Source organism: Dermacentor silvarum, chromosome 3, assembly GCF_013339745.2.
Source record: "Dermacentor silvarum isolate Dsil-2018 chromosome 3, BIME_Dsil_1.4, whole genome shotgun sequence".
NCBI lineage: Eukaryota > Metazoa > Arthropoda > Arachnida > Ixodida > Ixodidae > Dermacentor > Dermacentor silvarum.
The window spans coordinates 56,944,455-56,963,452 of record NC_051156.1 but is presented as its reverse complement, the minus strand read 5'-3'; the positions used below and the strand labels follow the sequence as shown (position 1 = coordinate 56,963,452).

General features: G+C 47.6%; 1 protein-coding gene across 10 annotated transcripts in view; it reads left to right on the top strand.

Moving 5' to 3' along the window:
- Nucleotides 1–18,998, top strand: part of LOC119444370 (fatty acid synthase-like) — a 648,066-nt gene that overhangs the window by 28,361 nt on the left and 600,707 nt on the right. For all 10 annotated transcript variants that reach the window (XM_049663304.1, XM_049663305.1, XM_049663303.1 and 7 more), the window contains exons 6-7: nucleotides 2,341–2,557; nucleotides 4,812–5,069. In XM_049663304.1, coding sequence (XP_049519261.1) covers nucleotides 2,341–2,557; nucleotides 4,812–5,069 — 475 coding nt within the window. The remainder of the gene's footprint in view (nucleotides 1–2,340; nucleotides 2,558–4,811; nucleotides 5,070–18,998) is intronic.

Sequence of the window (18,998 nt, the reverse complement as noted above, 5' to 3'; positions counted from 1 at the left end):
CTGCATTATGACACTAACGCGCACCGACAGTGAACGCTTCGGTGGTCTCAGCACTTCGACGCCTCGATGCCAGCATTCGAAGGGACGCTGGCATCAAGAAGCACTACCAACGCCACCTAGGTGGCGTTCACCGTACTCAGCACAGCGGAGCGTGGCCTCCGCAATTAGCTCTGAAAATGTTTCTGAAGTTGATCGCGGAGGCTGCAATTACGACGCGCTGTACGCGCTGATTTGACTCGGTGACGATTCAGTTACGTGCTTTGTCTTGCGCGTTGTATTAGTGTGTCAGTTACGTGCTTCGTCTTTCGCGTTGTGCTAGCGTGTGCAGCGTAGTGCAGCTTCCATATGCACGACGGTTGCTCATGGTCATCGACGTTGGTAGTCGTGATGGAGGAGACGTGCCACCAGGCGTCAGCGTGGGTGCATCAACGCCTAAGGGCGCTTTAGCCACAAAACACCAATAGACATTATATATCAATGTGCAATAAACATTACACTACTTCTGTGAAGACACGTTTCACTTTCGTGTTCTATACCGATTCCTATATAAGAGGGATCAACCACATTTTTTGTAAATGTGGTTCGTCACAAGATTGGCGAGCAGCTATCTTGGTCATTACATGTTCCTCTGAGTTATTTCGCTTGTTTAAATACAACGTTTGTGTCCAAAAGGTGGCCATCGCTTGTGTTACTTGCTTGAAAAGGTCACCAGGTTTGGGCTACCAGGCAACAAAACCCGCAATTACTCCCTGGTTTTCAAACTAAACAAAACGCCTTATTTAAACCAGTTTTCCTATTTAAGAATAACTGTGAATTTTTGCACCAGGAATGAGAAAATACCCTAAGTATACGCCGCTTGAGTCTGGCGGAAGTAGAGATAAGATGCCTATCAACAGTATATTTCTGTTTCTGGTAAACTTCTACATCTTAACGCAATATATTGCTGAATAGGGTGGTGGCAGCCTGCACCAGTCACTTAACCGAAAATAGTGTCTCTCTCCAACCAGTAATTCCTTTGAATTGTCCATCGCGATATCATAACACGCGCACGACATCCCGTCCATTGCGACTGCATATGCGAGTCCATATATAGGCCTATTTGAAAAATTTTACTCCATCAAGTGAAACGCAGCAGGCGACATGAAAACATCAAATTTTGTTTTGTAAGAATTTCGTACGTGACTGGATGGGCAAACTGACTTTAACTTTAACTGCAGTTTTTACGTATAACGACTTACAGCACTCATATCGCAGGGGTCTATCCGCCTATATTAAATTATTTTGTTTATACTTGATCAAGCAACATACAATAAACAACAAAAAAGTACATTTGGGAGGTTACATTTAAAGCTAGCACAAGTTTCTCATTGTATACACGTGAGGAGTTTGTCGGTTACCACTTGTCGCGCCAAATCTGCACCTCCACATAAGCTCCACAGAGCATTCTATTCGGACATCGTTTGAAAGCGAAATAACCTCCAGCTCTTTTTGGAATTGTTTCTGCACTGCACCCGCCGCAGCCAGACAGATTTTTTGAAAAGCGGAGGAGCTGCCTGATTGTGACAGCTTACACCACGACGCGCCACTGGGGCCTCGTGGGCACCTCAATGGGGAATGTGCCGACTATCACTGGCATCCACCCCTTCAAAAAATGTCGCCACCCTGCACGGAGCGCAGACGAGGAGAACATCGGCGCGCCCTAGTGCACATGCAGCCACCAGCCATCTTGGTTCCCCAACGTTTGCACCCGCCGATGATTGCCTCCAATATAGGACGCGAGCGTCGCACGGCGGAGCTAGATAAAGACGCGTGCTAACCTGCCACCCACCCACCTGCGCTCCTTGCGCCACCTGATCACCGCACGGTGCCACGCGCTCACTAACCCCCTCCCCAACGTTGCGCGCGCTTTATCCCGTGGCTATGGTGGCGACCACACCGCAGCTTCGAACGCTGGGCACGCACCTAGCCATTATTCTTCTTGGTTCACCCTCGTGCGCTTACCCTCGCACCCACAGCATACGGCATGCGATAGGATGTTATCGCTTTGGACATTGTACAGAATCTCACTGCTTCTTTTTTTCCCTCTTACGTATGGCATCCCTTTACCCCTCCCACGGTACAGGGTAGCCAACCGGAGATAATCTTTGCTTAACGTCTCTGTCTTTCCTTTGTCTGGCACTCTCTCTCGCTCACTGCGACGCTGTAAATTTGTCTGGAGTGTCCACATACTTACCATCTCAATACTTATACCAGATTTATGCTTCGTAGAGCTGAAGAACCCACATTGCATTTAGCACAGGTGATGTAGTGACCAAGGAACACGACAATCAATATGTGCAGTTGTCCCAGGACATTGTCGAGTTGGACCTTGCGGACAATGGGCCAGACTCCTACTTGACTGGCCATCAAATTCAAGGGCGGATACTGTTCCCTGCGGCTGGATATATAGTCCTTGCCTGGAAGTCACTGGCAAAGCGCTGCGGCAAGCCTCTCTACAAGGTTCCTGTGGTTCTAGAAGACGTCAGATTTCACCGAGCCGCCATTATGCAAATAAACGGTGAGTCGACGCTAATTTTGCGCATGACCAATTTGCTGGCTGAGCGCTCAAGATTAAGAAAAATCTCTCTCTCGCTCACTGCGACGCTGTAAATTTGTCTGGAGTGTCCACATTAGAGCACTGCACGGGCCGATTTTTGCGGCCCGGGCCCGGCCCGGGCCCGTTTTTACATTGGGTGGCCCGCCCGAGCCCGATCAAAACTTTTATGGCGAGACCCGGGCCCGGCCCGGGCCCGGAAATAATCTACGTTACCCGCCCGGCCCGGCCCGCCACCCCTTTACCTTAAGCCCGAGCCCGGCCCGAGCCCGACTCGAAACCGGCCCGAACCCGGCCCGAGACCGAAAAATACATGTTTTTCAGAGTTGAGAAGCCCGAGAATAACTCGCAGAAAGCCCGAGCCCGGCCCGGGCCCGCTTCTAAAGACCCGAGCCCGGCCCGGGTCAAAAAGCTTACGCCGTGCCCGAGCTCGGCCCGAGCCCGTGAAAAAACTCCTCTACCCGGCCCGGCCCGGCCCACGGGCCGGGCCGGGCCCGGGCTTTCGGGTAAGCCCGAGCCCGTGCAGTGCTCTAGTCCACATACTTACTATCTCAATACTTATACCAGATGGCTCCAGAAGGCTTGCCTCTTATACTAACGCATTTTTTTCATTATTAAACATCTTTCTCTGTCACTTTGCCATGTTCCATGTTGTGCAGCTGAGGGATTCTAGCCGAATCGGATCCCTTTGGTTCCATTAACTTATTTTACGGAGGTTCGTCGGTCTACGCTTCTACATTCTTTGCTGTTTCCAGAATTTGTTCAACATTATCTGACGCTTTCCTGGGTTCGGAAAGACACCCCTTTTATTCTAGGACTACAAGCAACCCACCGTCATTGCCACAATAATGCGTCTGCTTGCGACACCACGGAATCTGGCGCATGTTCACCCGTCTGCCGCAACCAAAGTGTTTGCTAACACCACTGCTCAGATCACATGTGCTGTACAAGCAAAGTGGCAACATACCAGGAACGTGTCATACGGAATACGAAAACGCTTGCTTTCCGAGCATTGAGAGCACGGTAAAGAACTCCGCAGAGTGGATTTTTTGGCCTAGTTCGTGCATGGTTATACTAGGAGAATGCCAGCAAACTTGAAAAAGGCGAAAATCTAGAGGCAGACATAGACAAAGTGACAGGAAGGTGGCTTCTAGTCACCTTCCGGTCGTTTTGTCTATGTCTGCCCCCCTCTCGATTTTTCCTTTTTTCAAGTTTGCTGACATTCGCTTAGTAAAGAACTACAGGTGGCCAAAATTGTTTCCCTCTCACCCGTTACAACTTGCTTCATAATCTGATCGTGGTCTAGCCATGTGGAAACTCTAGAATTTAATTAGTGACAGGATTAACACCGAGTCATCAATGAATTTATTTGCGTGGCTGTCATCATCTTCAGTGGCGGCAGGCCCCAACGCCATTGCCGCATTGATGTGTCCGCTTGGAACACCGCCCATTTTGGCGCTGTTTACCCGCCTGCCGCTACGTTGTCTTCAACCATGGGAGCGGCCCGAACATCGTTTTCTTTTTGTGCTCACGAGGGTTTCGACGGGAATTCAGGGCGGAGGCTCCTTTCCCAAGCGTATCACCCCTGAAGGAAGCCGAACGCCAGGCTGGGTGCGCTTGTGCCCATTTGAGCCAGTGGGTCCCCAGCGGCGGTAGGAATCGAACCCACAACCTCCCGCAGCTGAGGCGTGCGCTCTACCACTCGGCCACGGCTGCGGTGTTTGCTGAAAGTGTTTGGTAACACCACTGCTCAGGGAACATGTGCAGTACACACAAAGTGGCAACATACCAGAAAAATGTCATACGGAATGCAATAGCGCTGGTTCACCGAGCTTTGAGAGCACGTTAAAGAACTCCAGGTGTCGAAAATTATTTCAGAATCCCGCGCTACAACTTGCCTGATAATATGATCGGTGTTTGGCCATGTGTAAACTCTAGAATTTAATTAGTGACACGTGCAGAACGAGTCATCACTGAATTAGCGCAGCTGTCATCATCATCAGTCTATTTTTATGTCCACTATGGAACGAAGGCCCCTACAAGCGATGTCCAATTACCCCTGTCTTGCGCTAGGTTATTTAAACAGGTGCGCCTGAAAATTTTCGAATTCGTCTCACCACATAATGTACTGCCATCCTCGGCTGCTCTTCTCTTCCCTTGACATCCAATCTGTATCGTTAATGGTTTGGCCATCACGGATGCCTTCATTTACACGCAGGTACCACGCGCTTCAACGTCACCATTATGGAGGGATCGGGTCAGTTCGAGATCTCTGAGGCTGGGGCAGTGGCAGCTAGCGGCCGTATTAGAATGGCTGGAGAGAACGAGAAAATCATCGACATGGAACCGCCATGCCCGAACGCCGCTGATATCGCGTCTTGCGATCTCGATGCCGAAGACGTCTACAAAGAGCTGAGACTTCGTGGTTGTGAGTACTACGATCAATTCCAAGGCATCCTCAAGGCCAACATAAAAAGTAAGTTCTGTTCAACGCGCAACACATGTTATGTGCAACTTATGAGAGTACCCAGGCGACTTTAGATGGTATTTGTGCAGCGCAAGCATATCTTGTAAGCTGCTACTATATCTACTCTGAAGGGATTCACTTAAGAGTAAGCGTTCTGCACCGAATTTATGTGATGTTATTTTATGACATAATATGGCATTTTATGAGTCAGGCATTTTAGACAATGGTGCTGCTTCAGCGGCGAGAAAACCAGTCCACTGTTTTTCCCCCGTTTTCTTTTTAATTTTGTTTTTAGCTGTCATGCATACTACGTCTCGTAAGGATGGAGCCAAGTATCAGTTCTAATGCCACTGCGACCGGCTCGCGTGGTACAGGCGTTTGAGCTAATAGGCAGCGTAATGCGATCCCGCACGGTAATGAGTCGGCAACGTTTTGCCACTAATCCTGTTTTCCAATATGTTTTTTTACGAAGATGTGTATGTGATCTAATTCCCGATTTCACGCGCCGTCGGATGTATCTGCGAGGAGCAGCTGCCGCTGTTCTAGCCGCAAGAACGGCCCGTGTCTTCATACCGCATGCGCTTCCACCAATGAGTGTGGAGATTTCAGTCCGATGACGAAAAGATCACAACCACACGGATTCGCCCTCCACGAATCACTAGAATATGAAATACTGTATATGGCTCCCACCGGGAGCCATAATCAGTAATTCATATATGGCTCCCGGAGCATATGTGGCTCCCACATGGAGCCTTGTATGTTCCCTGTGGAAGCCATGTACAGTAATTCTACGCATCACTCAAGCAACATTATGCATCATGAATGGCGGAACGCACCGACTGCACCCGCAGAAACCTGCATGTTTAGCCGCGGCTATACGGCCTGATGTTCTGTTCAAGAGGATGCCTTTGCGTCGGTGGCGGCGCGGGTGTTTGCCGCCGCGTCATGTTTTTGCTCGCGACAAATGCGCCACGGGCTTCCAGCTTACAGCGTTTCTGGTGCTGTGCCAGGAACGCTTTTGTCCGCCTATTTGAACACGTCCAGTAGAGAGATACACTAATCCTTTGAAGGTAATATTATCACAAAAAGTGACCACCTGCGAAAATCGCCACTTCGCTCTGGAAGGTACGACATCGCGGCTGATGACCGCTACGGACTAGTTACGTGAAGCGTTCGTCACCGGAAACAGCAGCGTGTTTCGCCTTGTCGGCTTATAAAAGCGTCGCTTACACTGATTTTTACAACGATTAGAATCTTTATTCTATTTATTTAATGTTTTCGGAGAAAACTCGCTTAAATACGAACGTTAAAGCTTGTTTCACCTATAGCCATCGCCGCTCGTATCGGGACCACCGAGCAAAATTCCAATTTTTGTTTTGCAGCAACAAAAAATACATGGCCAGCACAAGTTTGAAAAATAATTTAATAAATACACGGGAATTTCATAACTCATCAGAGCTTCAAGTTATTTAGGAATAGCTACGTATAAATTGAAAAACTTCTGTGCTGCTCCTGTTAGCAGTGTTTCTACCGATGATGTTTTTGCTTTAATTCAACCCATTTCCGTCTGTTAAAGATGTAAGCCATAATTCCTTCAGAAGATTCGCTGCTAAACGCAGAGCTGTATGCGTTTCCCGCCATAATGTCGTGAGCAGCTGTGTCAAAGGCATCTTTAATGTTAAAAATGTCACACCGCCATCGCATCGCGTATTATGCAATTATATGTGACATAATACAATCCACTCTATTAACTGATGTGCGGACACGTTGGGAATGTTCTATTTTTGTTTGTACGGTTTTTTTGCTGGAAAAACGGCCGGACAAGAGATGGGTTGCTTTAAACGCTATTATAACGTATTTGTCGACATCCTCCATAATTTTTCATTGGCACCTTATGGAATAATTAGGTTAAGCGTAATTAAATAACAACACATAATAAATAATTGTTTCTGCGCCGTGAAAAAAAACGTACTCGAGAGTTTGTATCAGCAACCCCTATGAAATATTGTGTATTATGATTTTGATATGTCGCAGATTACACAGCTCATAACCTGTACGTCTACCACCAAGAGAAGCGTACTGAAAGTAAGCGTTAAGAATTACAACCCATACGATTTTGCACTCCCATTAGCAGTTGACCAAGGCGCATTTTTTAGAAACTGCAAAAATAAAAGAAAATGGGATAACAGTGCGCCAGATGACCTCAAGCATGACTGCGAAAAATGGAGCGAAGACGTGCGTGTTGTGAACATGATTGACGTTCCACGTTGAATTACCTTGACAAAAGACCTTGCAAAACAACTCTTCATGCCCTTTGCGACACAAGTATAGCGACTTATGGAGCGTATGTGCCCGAGCAGTCACGGAAAAAACCAGCCTAGTGACGAAACGGGTCGTTGCGAAGGTCCGAATTGCACCTGTTCAAACACTGTCCCTTCTTCGATTAGAGACTGTGTGGTGTAGAGCGAAAGAAGACGAGGGACACCGAGATACATGTACGAGCGCATACTGCCAACTGAAAGGTTTATTCTCTGATGAAAGGTTTTATATGGGAAAGAAAAGAATGAAAGACAACATACAAACAAAACACCATCATCGCCTACTGTTCCCGCGGGCGCTGCCAAGAAGGCCACTTCTTTTGGTGATAAATCCAGGGGTCGCATACCTTTACATGGGCAATTTTCGCGCGCCATGCTAGTCGATTTGACAATGACGCACATGCGCTCATCCATGCGCTTAAAGCTTACTTTTGTTTTTTCAAACAACGGTTTACATCTGCATACGCTACAATGGAGGGCTAAAAACCTGCTTTCTCGTTCCTAACATTATTGACATGTTAACGCAGACGTTTGTTGAAACACCTGCCAGGCTGTCCCAATTAGCATGCACCGCCTTTCAGAGGGATTTTGTACACGACCCCCTGCGCACACTCCACGTATCGGGCTTCTCTAGTTACACGCCTGGAAGCTATAGGCTTTCAGGCGTGTCACTTGTGTTCGAAAGCTGCCATTTAATCTGTGGTGGCAGGAGCAGTTTTTGCGCACGGGGTTCATATGTTCACCAATCATAAGATCAGAGAACACTTCATCACAGATGAGATGTTCTATATGATCAGAGATCAGAGATCATTTCTTCAGAGAATAAACATTTCGGTTGGCAATAAGCGCTCGTCCTCGTTTCTCAGTGTCCCTCGTCTTGTTACGCGCTACAACCCACAATCTCAAGGAAAACCACCTAGCCCAAATCATTAACCTTCGATTAGAGCTTTCAGAAGCATCGACAGTGGTCAGTACAATCAACGCCGTGCAAACGAAGCTACCTATACAACTACGAGAAGTGGGTTCTTGTCGGGCTCATCTGCTCTACTTAGATGGATCACCTCAAGACCAGAAATTGAAAGACCTTCATTAACAATCATAATTCTCGATCTTTCTTTACTAAACCTGAGGCCTAGACTTGTCGCAGCGTTACCACAGATATTCGCAAGTGCCTGTAAATTGCTTACATTGTCCGCTAGTACCACTATGTCGTCCACATACATCAGTCCAGGGATCTTCTGTTGCACCATTTGTCCATTACGCAAGTAGGATAAATCAAGGCCAAATTCGCCGTTTTCCAGTCGTCCTTCTGTGCCCTTAACATAAAGCGTGAACAAAAATCGAGACAGCGATCATTCTCGTTTCAGTCCTTGGTGAATTCCCACCACTTAATTACCTTTTTGACCTTCCCATACGACTTGTACTCGGTTGTCACTATATATCTCCCTCAGCAGCTCCACTAAATCGTCATCTATGCATTTGTGCTTAAGAATATCCCATAACAATTCACTGTCTACGTTGTCATAGTCTCCTTTACTATTTAGAAATGATATCGATAATGGTCTATTCTAAGCTACTGAAATCTCTATGCGCTGAGTTAACGCAAACATATTATTCTGTAAGAGTCGGCCTGGCCTGAACCCATTCTGCAGTTCCCCGAGTAGATCATTTTTCTCCCACTTCGACACTTGTAATTTTATGGCTTGAATAGCCATTCTATATATCACCGACGTTGCTGTAACTGGCCTGTTCGAGCTCGCCTTATTCTTATCACCTGCGCCTTTGTGGATCAGGTTCATCTTGCTTTCACGCCATCCAATCGGAATTTTCATCGTTTTAATAATTTGCTCTATGGCATTAGTCAGCAGTGCCTTGCTATTCGGGCCGACGAATTGTTTTGATTAGCCGTATAGGAATTTCATCGGGTCCTGCTGCCGTGTTGTTAGGGATATCTTCTTCTGTTTTTTTTTTGCCAATAAAAGCTTTTTATGCTACATTTTGATCTCTTAGGGCTTCTGTGGTGTTGCTTGATCTGTTTCAGTTTGAAATACGCTTTCCTTTGTACAGAAGTTAACCCTAATAACGTCTTTTTGCGTAGATGTTACCGTCTTGATCCCTTATAGACGTTTGCGTATTTTTAGTTGGAGCCCCGAGTGCACTTATATGGCTCCAGAATCTTTTTGGGGCGCCTTTATCTCGTTTCCGGTCTTCCCTGATTAATCAACGCACCCTACAATCTGCATGTTTGCAACCTACGTGGATAACGAAGATCTGACCAGAGTTGGGGGATAACTGCACAACTCAGATTTCAAGATGTGTAAAGGGCACATTATTGTTTTCCCTCCAGACCGTATACTTACGATGTACTTGTTTACAGGAGATCACCGCAAGCTTATGCATGCCGGAGTGCGCGACATTCTAATTATGCGAGAAATACTGAAAATCAAAGGTCCACATTAAGCGGTGAAAAAGTTTGTACATTACCACCAGACATATAGAAGACTCGAAGCGAAACCAATGGCTGAGCGATTTGTGCCTCTGCCAAAGGACAGAATAACAGTGAGCACTTTAACGTCATTGGCATAGACTTCGCATGACCGTTGTATTATAAAGCAGGGCATGAGTCATTGAAAGCGTACGTCATCTTCACTTGCGCAGCCACAAGTCCTGACTTGGTTGAGAAATTGAGCACATGAACTTTTTGTATGCAGTTTGAATGTTTGCCGCACGATGTGTTATCTGTAAAGCCGTTTTTTACGCTAAATGTCTCAGCTTCAACAGAGCTCCCACAGATTTGTAATCTGTCTGGAAATCCATACGACGCGAAAGAGTGCTTCAACATATCCGGTATCATAAGATACGCAGGACGTTTACTGCTGGGAGAGCGCTATGATGGGAATGGATTCGGGGAGCGGTTGACACTGACAGTCAAGACGTCCCTTCAAAAATAATTGAAAGCCTGTCACCTAACTTACGATGAACTTCAGTATTAGGGGACATTGAATCTCACGTCCGTTGGCTCCAACGTCTGATCCTCTAGAAAAAGTACCATGAAGCGCGGCTGACTTTATAATAAGGAAGTGACTTTTAGGGGGGAAGCTCCTTAGGGTGTGGGTCTGTCCCTCCTCTGTAGTATGTAGTAGTAGTAGTAGTTAATAGTCGTCGTCGTAGTAGTAGTAGGTAGCCACGTCTACTTTTATGAGAAAAAAAATTCCGAAAGTTGTGTCCGTAGCGCGGAATCGAACCAGGGACCCCTCGCTTCCGAGCGCGCGGCGCTAACCACTACGCCACGAAGCGCATATGGACACACGCACCACGATGAAAATAAATACCCAACATTAACGAAAGACTGCGCGTTTCTAACGCGTTTGTGCTAGCGCGTTACGGCCCGTGTAAGAAGCTGGTGTAAGACGCTGTGGCCTCTCCGCCTTACCCCCGTATTCATAAACGCTCCTCGACTTGAACTTGACTTGCCACCGCCTTGGGCAGCGCGTTCGAAACGCGTTGAAGGCGGTGGCAAGTCAAGTTCAAGTCGAGGAGCATTTTTGAATACGGGGGTTATACTCTCTCAGCAGTCATGTGATGGCGTCGGCAAACGCGGTGCACGTTCCGGTATGTGTAAACGGCTGCGTAAGACGCTGTGGCCTCTCCCCCTTACTAGAGAGTACTGCACGTTTCTAACGCGTTTGTGCTAGCGTCTTCTTAAGCAGGAGATGGTGCAATTATAATGAAGGGTGCTGTTATAAAATAGGAATGACGTCACATATGGCGGGTGTCATTGGTGGAAGTCAATCGTTCGATTTAGTGCGGCGAGACTGGGCGAATTACACGGAAGATTCACGGTTTACCGATGATTCCCTCCGAAGCTTCGCCCACTCATCATCATTCACCCCGTGGATATGCGGTGTTTTTTTCTTTGGCTGAGGAAAGCATTGTCCAACAGAATTACAAACTTACGAGAGAAGAGCTAAAACTACGCTGGAAGCGATGGCAGGCGACAATAAATGCCGTTTAGAAATGGTGACGCCAAGAGAACATTCTTCAGTTCAGATCAGCTCACAATATGAATACCCCATCATAAAGTGAAGTGAAAGTCAGTGAAGTTGTTTTGACCATAGCGGAGAAGATTCCAAGGCCAATGTGGAAGTTGGCCATTATTGAAAAGACCTTTCTAGGAGGAGACAAATGAGCGCTGCTGGGATTGCCGAAGAAGGATGACGGAAGAAACGTTTGACCAGCCATTCTGCATCTGCATAAACTGGAAAGAGGAAATTAAGATTGTTCGCCCCGCCCTAGGGAAAATATAGGTAATATGTTTCAATCATGAGAAGACGACGTAGTGGTCCGCATGACAGAACGCTCCTGGCTGCTACATATACTCTTTTGTGTGATAAACGTGACTGTTGGTATGCGATCAGGTCTCTAAATACATTAAATACAAATTCATTTTGGGTCCCCAGAAGCTTCCGATACCTACTGAACATTAACTCAAAGCAGGGGTCTAAAGGAAGAGTCTTGTATGCTACCTTTTTGGTAATTCGGGGCGCCGGTGAAAGAAGTCGCAGTTTTGCCCGAAAGGCGAAGCTTCGATTGCGATAGCAAATTAGTGGACATATATACAAAGTAAATATCGCAGTTTTATCGGCCGCACAGAGTTGTAAACTTAGGCATCCTAACTAAATTAACAAGCATGGTGCCATGCGCGCACAAGCAAACATGAACGCATCGCACCCGTGTCCTCAGAAACTGCCTGTCAAAAGGCTGGAGTGAGTAAGCGCAGCAGCAGCAGCGAGCGAATTGACATTCATGCTGCCACTCGCATCAACACGAACTAAGCGGCGAAAACACAGCGCAGGGTGGACTCTGTCCCCGCCGCAGATGGCTTTCAAGATAAAGCGGCGCGGGCGGGCGCGCAAGGCGTAGAACGCGCCCCTCCCCTCCCCCCGGAGCCTTGTGGTCCATCACGATGTAGTGAGCGCCGTTGCCCTATATTTCTGTTATATTTTGGCAGCATTAAGTTGGAGCAACCGATGTATATTTCGCGTAATATTTATCCCGGAAAGCGGCTGTTTTATTAATTCCTCTGGTTTTGCCCTAACATACAATTTCTTTAGGCATATGCCTACAATGCATGTAGCGCGCAGTATATATAGCACTTGTTTACTATTGTTTTAGTGTGATAGCAATTATACGGACAGGCCAGGCACATTTCTGCCGTCGCCGTCGTCGTGAGGTTCCGTATGAAATCCAAGGACGATAAAATTGCCTCTGCGCGCCGAGTGCGGTATGCGCGAGTGAAAGTGTTTGAGGGTGATCCGACGATCACGGCTCAATCTCGCGCATGCAAGAGAGGGAAGCGGGAAAGATGCGCGCCGTCTTCCAGTCGCGCGCAATGCTCCGGAGCAAGAGCAGGAGGGGGGGGGGGGGGGGTTCTACTGCAGGCGGCGGCGCGCGCCCGCCGGGACCGCAAGGCTCGGGGATGAAGGCTGTTTCACATGATGTGATTTTCATCGCATGCGACCAAAATCGCAGTCGCCGTGCCGACCCCGATTTTGGGCTGCGACCAACCGGTTGTTCGCAGCGTCACAGCGCTCGCTGCGATTTGGCGTCGAAATTGCGCTGAGAGCTATTTCGCGGTTTGTTTTGGGAAATGTCGGCGGTCACTGAACACAATGTTTATAGATACTTTTCTGTCTATAAATATTGGCTTAGCAAGCCTCGAACAGTTCAACTAATTGAGTGGAGCCGTGGATTGCGCAAGCGGTACGTACCATCAGCACCGACACCCGAACAAGACAGATAAAAATTCGTAGGTCAGATTGGATTCTGTGATTTCTATCCATTTGTTGACACGCTGCGTTGCTAATCACGTGACGCTTTTTTTACGTTGGCTTCAGGTGCCCATAGAACGTACTTCTTCGTGCTTTTCCGATATTCACGCGCGCTGCGAGTTGGTATAAACTACGAGGTGCCCCTCACTTGAAGACAAGTCCTTCGGATGTCGTCCCAATTTTCTGGTTGTACAAGCTACTCGCGATATACGAAAACGCCAGAGTTGTAGTGTGGTATGCTTTTACGGACGAAACAATTTAAATAATATGCAACTACGGACAAGTGCTGCGGTCAAATGGTCCTGCTATAAGCGCTACCATTTAGTTGCAGTCGGTTGGTTTGGGCTTTCACGCTCATTTTCCCCAATGAATTATCTGATTTCAAGGTTGTGTTACTTCCGCCGCGAGACGCGGCTACTTATCAAGCTCGCAAAGCGAACGTGCAAACTATATATATTGTAATGAATGTTCTACCAGGGTCCTTCAATCTTTCTTCTGGTCGTGAAATTCCCGCCGAAGTTTCATGTAGGGACAAAAGCTGCCACCAGAGGCGCCGCCGTGAGTAGAAGGGCACCGATCTGTCGTGCTTGGAAGGGCAGTCGCGCGGTCGCGTGGATTTTTGCCATGAAAACACCTCTCCCACATTTATTTTTCACTGTGTTCGCTAACTGAACATAGCAGTGATTACCTTTGACCACATCAGATAGCATGCGAGTTGTTTACTACTTGCAAGTCATTGATTGTTAGCAATGGTTCAACCAAGGCTGCCCGTCAAGTTTCTTGATTCCTGTGTAGGTGATTAAAATCGTGCTTAAATTATACAGTGCACCGTGACTAATCCTAGCTGACCCACAGATTGACGTTGCTTGCGCAAGAAGTTATGGTGCGCCCTACTGCGCGCTGGCGGTCCGCAGCGCCCATTATCCTGCTAATAGCCTGTTTATTCTGTGGCATCGCGAAGCTGCCAATGGGAAATTCTCGCGCAGAACAGGCACGTCTGAACAAAGTCATCTTGGCACTAATTGTTGCAGCAGCTGTGAAATGCGCATGCTATATATACAGTGTAGCCAATATGTGCGGTTTCTCAGCGAAAGTTCTTGCATTTACGCATACACATTTCAACAGGATCAGTTCAAACCTGCGTGACTGTATTTTGTTTATTCATTCACATTTCATGTCACAGTTACCATCAGTTCAAGGTTGGCCCCGCAGGGGCGTCTGCGCAAGCAGGCGTTTGGTGAGTTGCGCCACCACGGACCCAAGCACATGAGGGTTGGACCCTCCCGCGTGTAGCCGTGCGTGGCTTAGCCGTGTCCGGGGAAAAGAGGATCCTGGGGGTTGAGCCGATGCCGGGTGTTCGGACCTTTACGGCCCCCCGGCGGAAGCAACACACCTCTTCGGCCTCGGCTTCACGTAGACGGCACCCCCGGACTGACCCACCCGGGGGAAATCGGCAGTCGCCTTTTCCTGTCCTTCTCTTCAATCTTCGTCTTTCTCGTTCACCTTTAATCTTTCCTGTCGTCTTTTCTCTTCCATTTACTTCAAAAATTCCTGGTGGCGAGGGTTAACCTTGTGTGTTATAACCACCCTTGGTTATACGTATTTGGTTATAGTAGTGGCGTACAGCTGGCGTGTTGCAGGACCTGTCTTCTCCAGGTCCTGCAGCGTCCCCTCGTTGGGCTCCTTGGTGGGTGGCTGGCGTCGCTGCCGAAAAACTCCATACCTATGGCTGAAGAATTCCCCCTACTCCCTGATCGCCGTCTGAAAAGAGGGCGCACCGAAGATGTGTTCCAGTTTTTTGGACGACAAACACAGAATTTCCCCCGATTTCATGTTATTCACTCTGAAACCTCAGACAAATCGGTACGATCAATGTCACCTTTCCTTGTTTCAAAGTCTTTGACTGATATTTTTGGACCAGGCTACAAAGCATCTAGGATGGCAAGCGGGGATCTCCTCTTGGAACTCCGTGATCTCAAACAATACGAGAAACTGCCCAATCTAGTGTCATTTGGAGATGCCCAATTAACAGTAACCCCACACCGTACTATGAATACCACCCGCGGCGTTGTCTCAGATGATGACCTGTTGCAGCTGAGTGAGGCTGAACTCCTTGAGGGTTTCAGTGATCAGAATGTCATCAATGTTAAACGGATTAAAATGAGGCGAGATGGGAAGGAACTCCTGACCAAGCATCTAATACTTACTTTCAACTCAAGTGTCCTGCCCGAGTCCATCGAGGCCGGGTACATCAAGCTTCGTGTTAGGCCATATGTGCCAAATCCCCTTCGATGTTTCAAATGCCAGAGGTTCGGCCATAGTTCGCAGAACTGCCGAGGCCGCCAAACTTGTGCGAAATGCAGTGCCCACGAACACTCCTCTGAGTCTTGTGAAAGTTCTCTACATTGTGTTAACTGTGATGGGGAGCACGCCGCATACTCGCGGTCGTGCCCATCCTGGAAAAAAGAAAAGGAAATAGTGACAATTAAGGTAAAAGAAAACATAACTTTCAAAGAGGCACGAAGGCGGGTGACCTACCTGTCTAAAACCAGCTTTGCCGATGTGACGCGTCAGGGGGCAGCGTCGCAGCGGCTTCCGGCTGCTGTCCGGCCCACGCGTAGTGAGCCGGCGGTGAAGCCATCTGCCCCCTCGGCGACTGCAGCAGGCGCTGCTCCGCCACCCCAGCAGAAGGGGCCATCCACCTCCGTGCTGGTGGCCTCCAAGGTTTTGTCCCTCGAGACGAGGCCTTCATTGCGAACAAACCGCTCTCAAGAGCGGGTGTCCAGCGCTCCACAAGAGCCGATGGACACATCTTCCAGCCAGACGGCGCAGCCAGCGCCAAAGGAGCGGCGAGAATCTCTCGACCGCTCCAAAAAAGAAAAAGCCCGCATCACAGGGCCCGACAAGGGCTCTGTAAGTTAAGTTAGTGTTTTCACACGAGACACACAGCACAAACATTGTCTGCAACATGAACACACAGATACTACAGTGGAACGTCAGAGGATTACTTCGTAACCTCGACGACATCACAGAACTCATACATAAATATAATCCGAAGGTGCTGTGTGTCCAAGAAACACACCTAAAGCCTACACAGTCCAACTTTCTGAAGCAATATGCCATTTTCCGTAAAGATCGTGACAACGCTTCTGCCTCGTCCGGAGGTGTAGCCATCGTTGTAAGTAAGCCTGTTGCTTGCCAACAGTTTGCCCTACACACGCCTCTCGAGGCTGTATCTGTGCGAGCAATTTTATTCAACAAGCTTATAACCATTTGCTCCATTTACATACCACCCAACCATAACCTCAGTAAAACGGAATTTTACAGCCTCATCGACCAGCTCCCAGAGCCATACATTATCACTGGTGATTTTAATGCTCATCACACTCTTTGGGGAGACTCGCGATGCGACGCGAGAGGTCGATTCATTGAGAACTTCCTTGTTAACTCCGGTGCGTGCCTCTTCAACAAGAAGGAACCAACATATTACAATATCCACCATAGTTCTTATTCATCAATAGACCTGTCAATTGGCTCTGCCTCACTTTTCCCTGATTTAGAATGGCATGTTACTAAAAACCCATACGGAAGTGATCATTTTCCAGTAACCCTAAACTTAGTAACCGAACATGACTCCCTTCCGCATGTCCCACGCTGGAAACTAGCCTCAGCTGACTGGGAATGCTTTAGGGAATCCACGTACTTATCACGAGATTTTATAAATAATTTTAGTATAGATCACGCCGTATCATATTTTACTGCTTTTATCATTGACGCCGCTGAGAAGTTCATTCCTCAAACGAGTACTTCATTCAAAAGACGGGTCCCCTGGTGGAATGACGACTGCAGACAGGCACGAAGGCGGCAAAATAAAGCTTGGGGGAAACTACGTGAATGTCCCACGACTGAAAATCTAATCGAGTTTAAACATGTTAAATCCCAGGGAAGAAGGACGCGAAGACAGGCTCAGAGGGCAAGCTGGGAGAGGTTTCTCTCTGGTATAAACTCATACACCCAAGAGGCAAAAGTATGGCACGGGCTAAAGAGGTTAAAGGGAAAAGAAATCCATCCTTTGCCGCTAGTGAACGACGAAGCGAACAGCTTGGAAGACCAAGCTGACGCTCTTGGCGAACACTTCGAGTGCATATCTAGTTCAAATAATTATTCCGAGGTGTTCCTAAAGCACAAACAAATCGCAGAACACAAGGCTATCGATCGTAAAAGCAGACAGAACGAACCCTATAACACGCCTTTTAACATCGCCGAGTTGAGAGCCTCCTTGAATACATGTCGGAGCTCTGCACCTGGACCTGACAGGATCATGTACGATATGATTAAACACATCCACAGCGATACTCAAATAACGCTACTCGCACTCTTTAATGCTATATGGGCTGCCGGGTACCTACCTATTGCATGGAAAGAATCCCTTGTCGTCCCGATTTTGAAACAAGGTAAAGACCCCACATTAGTAACGAGTTACCGCCCAATAGCCCTCACAAGTTGTATTTGCAAACTTTTTGAAAAAATGATAAACCGTCGCCTTTTACACTTCCTTGAGTCAAACAAAATTCTTGATCCATATCAATGCGGCTTCAGAGAAGGACGGTCTACAACCGACCATCTCGTGCGCATCGAAGCAAACATTCGTGATGCCTTCATACATAAACAATATTTCTTATCCGTGTTTCTAGATATGGAAAAGGCGTATGATACAACCTGGCGTTATGGAATCTTGCGCGATCTGTCGGCAATTGGCATTCGCGGCAATATGTTAAACATTATTGAAAGCTACCTACACAACCGCACATTTCGGGTTAAAATAGGCAATGCACTGTCGCGTCCATTCGTACAGGAAACTGGTGTACCCCAGGGAGGCGTGCTCAGTTGCACGCTCTTTATCGTCAAAATGAACACGCTTCGTGCTTCGTTGCCACCAGCTATTTTTTATTCCATCTACGTGGACGATATACAAATAGGCTTCAAGTCCTGTAACCTTGCAGTGTGCGAGAGACAGGTACAGCAGGGGTTAAACAAAGTGTCTAAGTGGGCAGACGAAAACGGGTTCAAAGTAAACCCCCACAAAAGCTCTTGTGTTCTTTTCACCAGGAAGAAAGGTCTCGTTGCAGATCCCACCATCGAAATATATGGACAACAAATACCTATGAACAAAGAACACAAGTTTTTAGGCATCATACTTGACTCTAAGCTTACTTTCATCCACCACATAAAACACCTCAAGACGAAATGCCTAAAAACAATGAACTTACTGAAAATTTTATCTCACACATCCTGGGGCAGTGACAGGAAGTGTTTAATGAATCTTCACAAGAGCCTCATTAGGTCACGATTGGATTATGGTGCCGTGGTATATCACTCTGCTGCCCCGAGCGCACTAAAAATGTTAGATCCTGTCCACCATCTAGGTATCCGCCTGGCCACTGGCGCATTCAGAACGAGCCCCGTTGAAAGCTTATACGTAGAATCCAATGAGTGGTCACTCCACCTCCAGAGAACATACATCAGCTTCACCTATTTTCTCAAAGTGCACTCCAATCGAGAACATCCTTGTTCTGTAACCGTAAATGATTTGAAGTGTGCAACGCTTTTCTATAATCGACCCTCTATGAGGCGGCCTTTCTCACTGCGTGTAAGAGAACTTAGCGAGGAGTTGGATGTCCCACTTGTAGAACATCGCCTAATGCCTCCTGCTAAGCTGTCACCGCCCTGGGAGTGGCAGGTGATAGATTGCGATTTATCCTTTGTAGAGGTCACAAAGTACGCTCCTG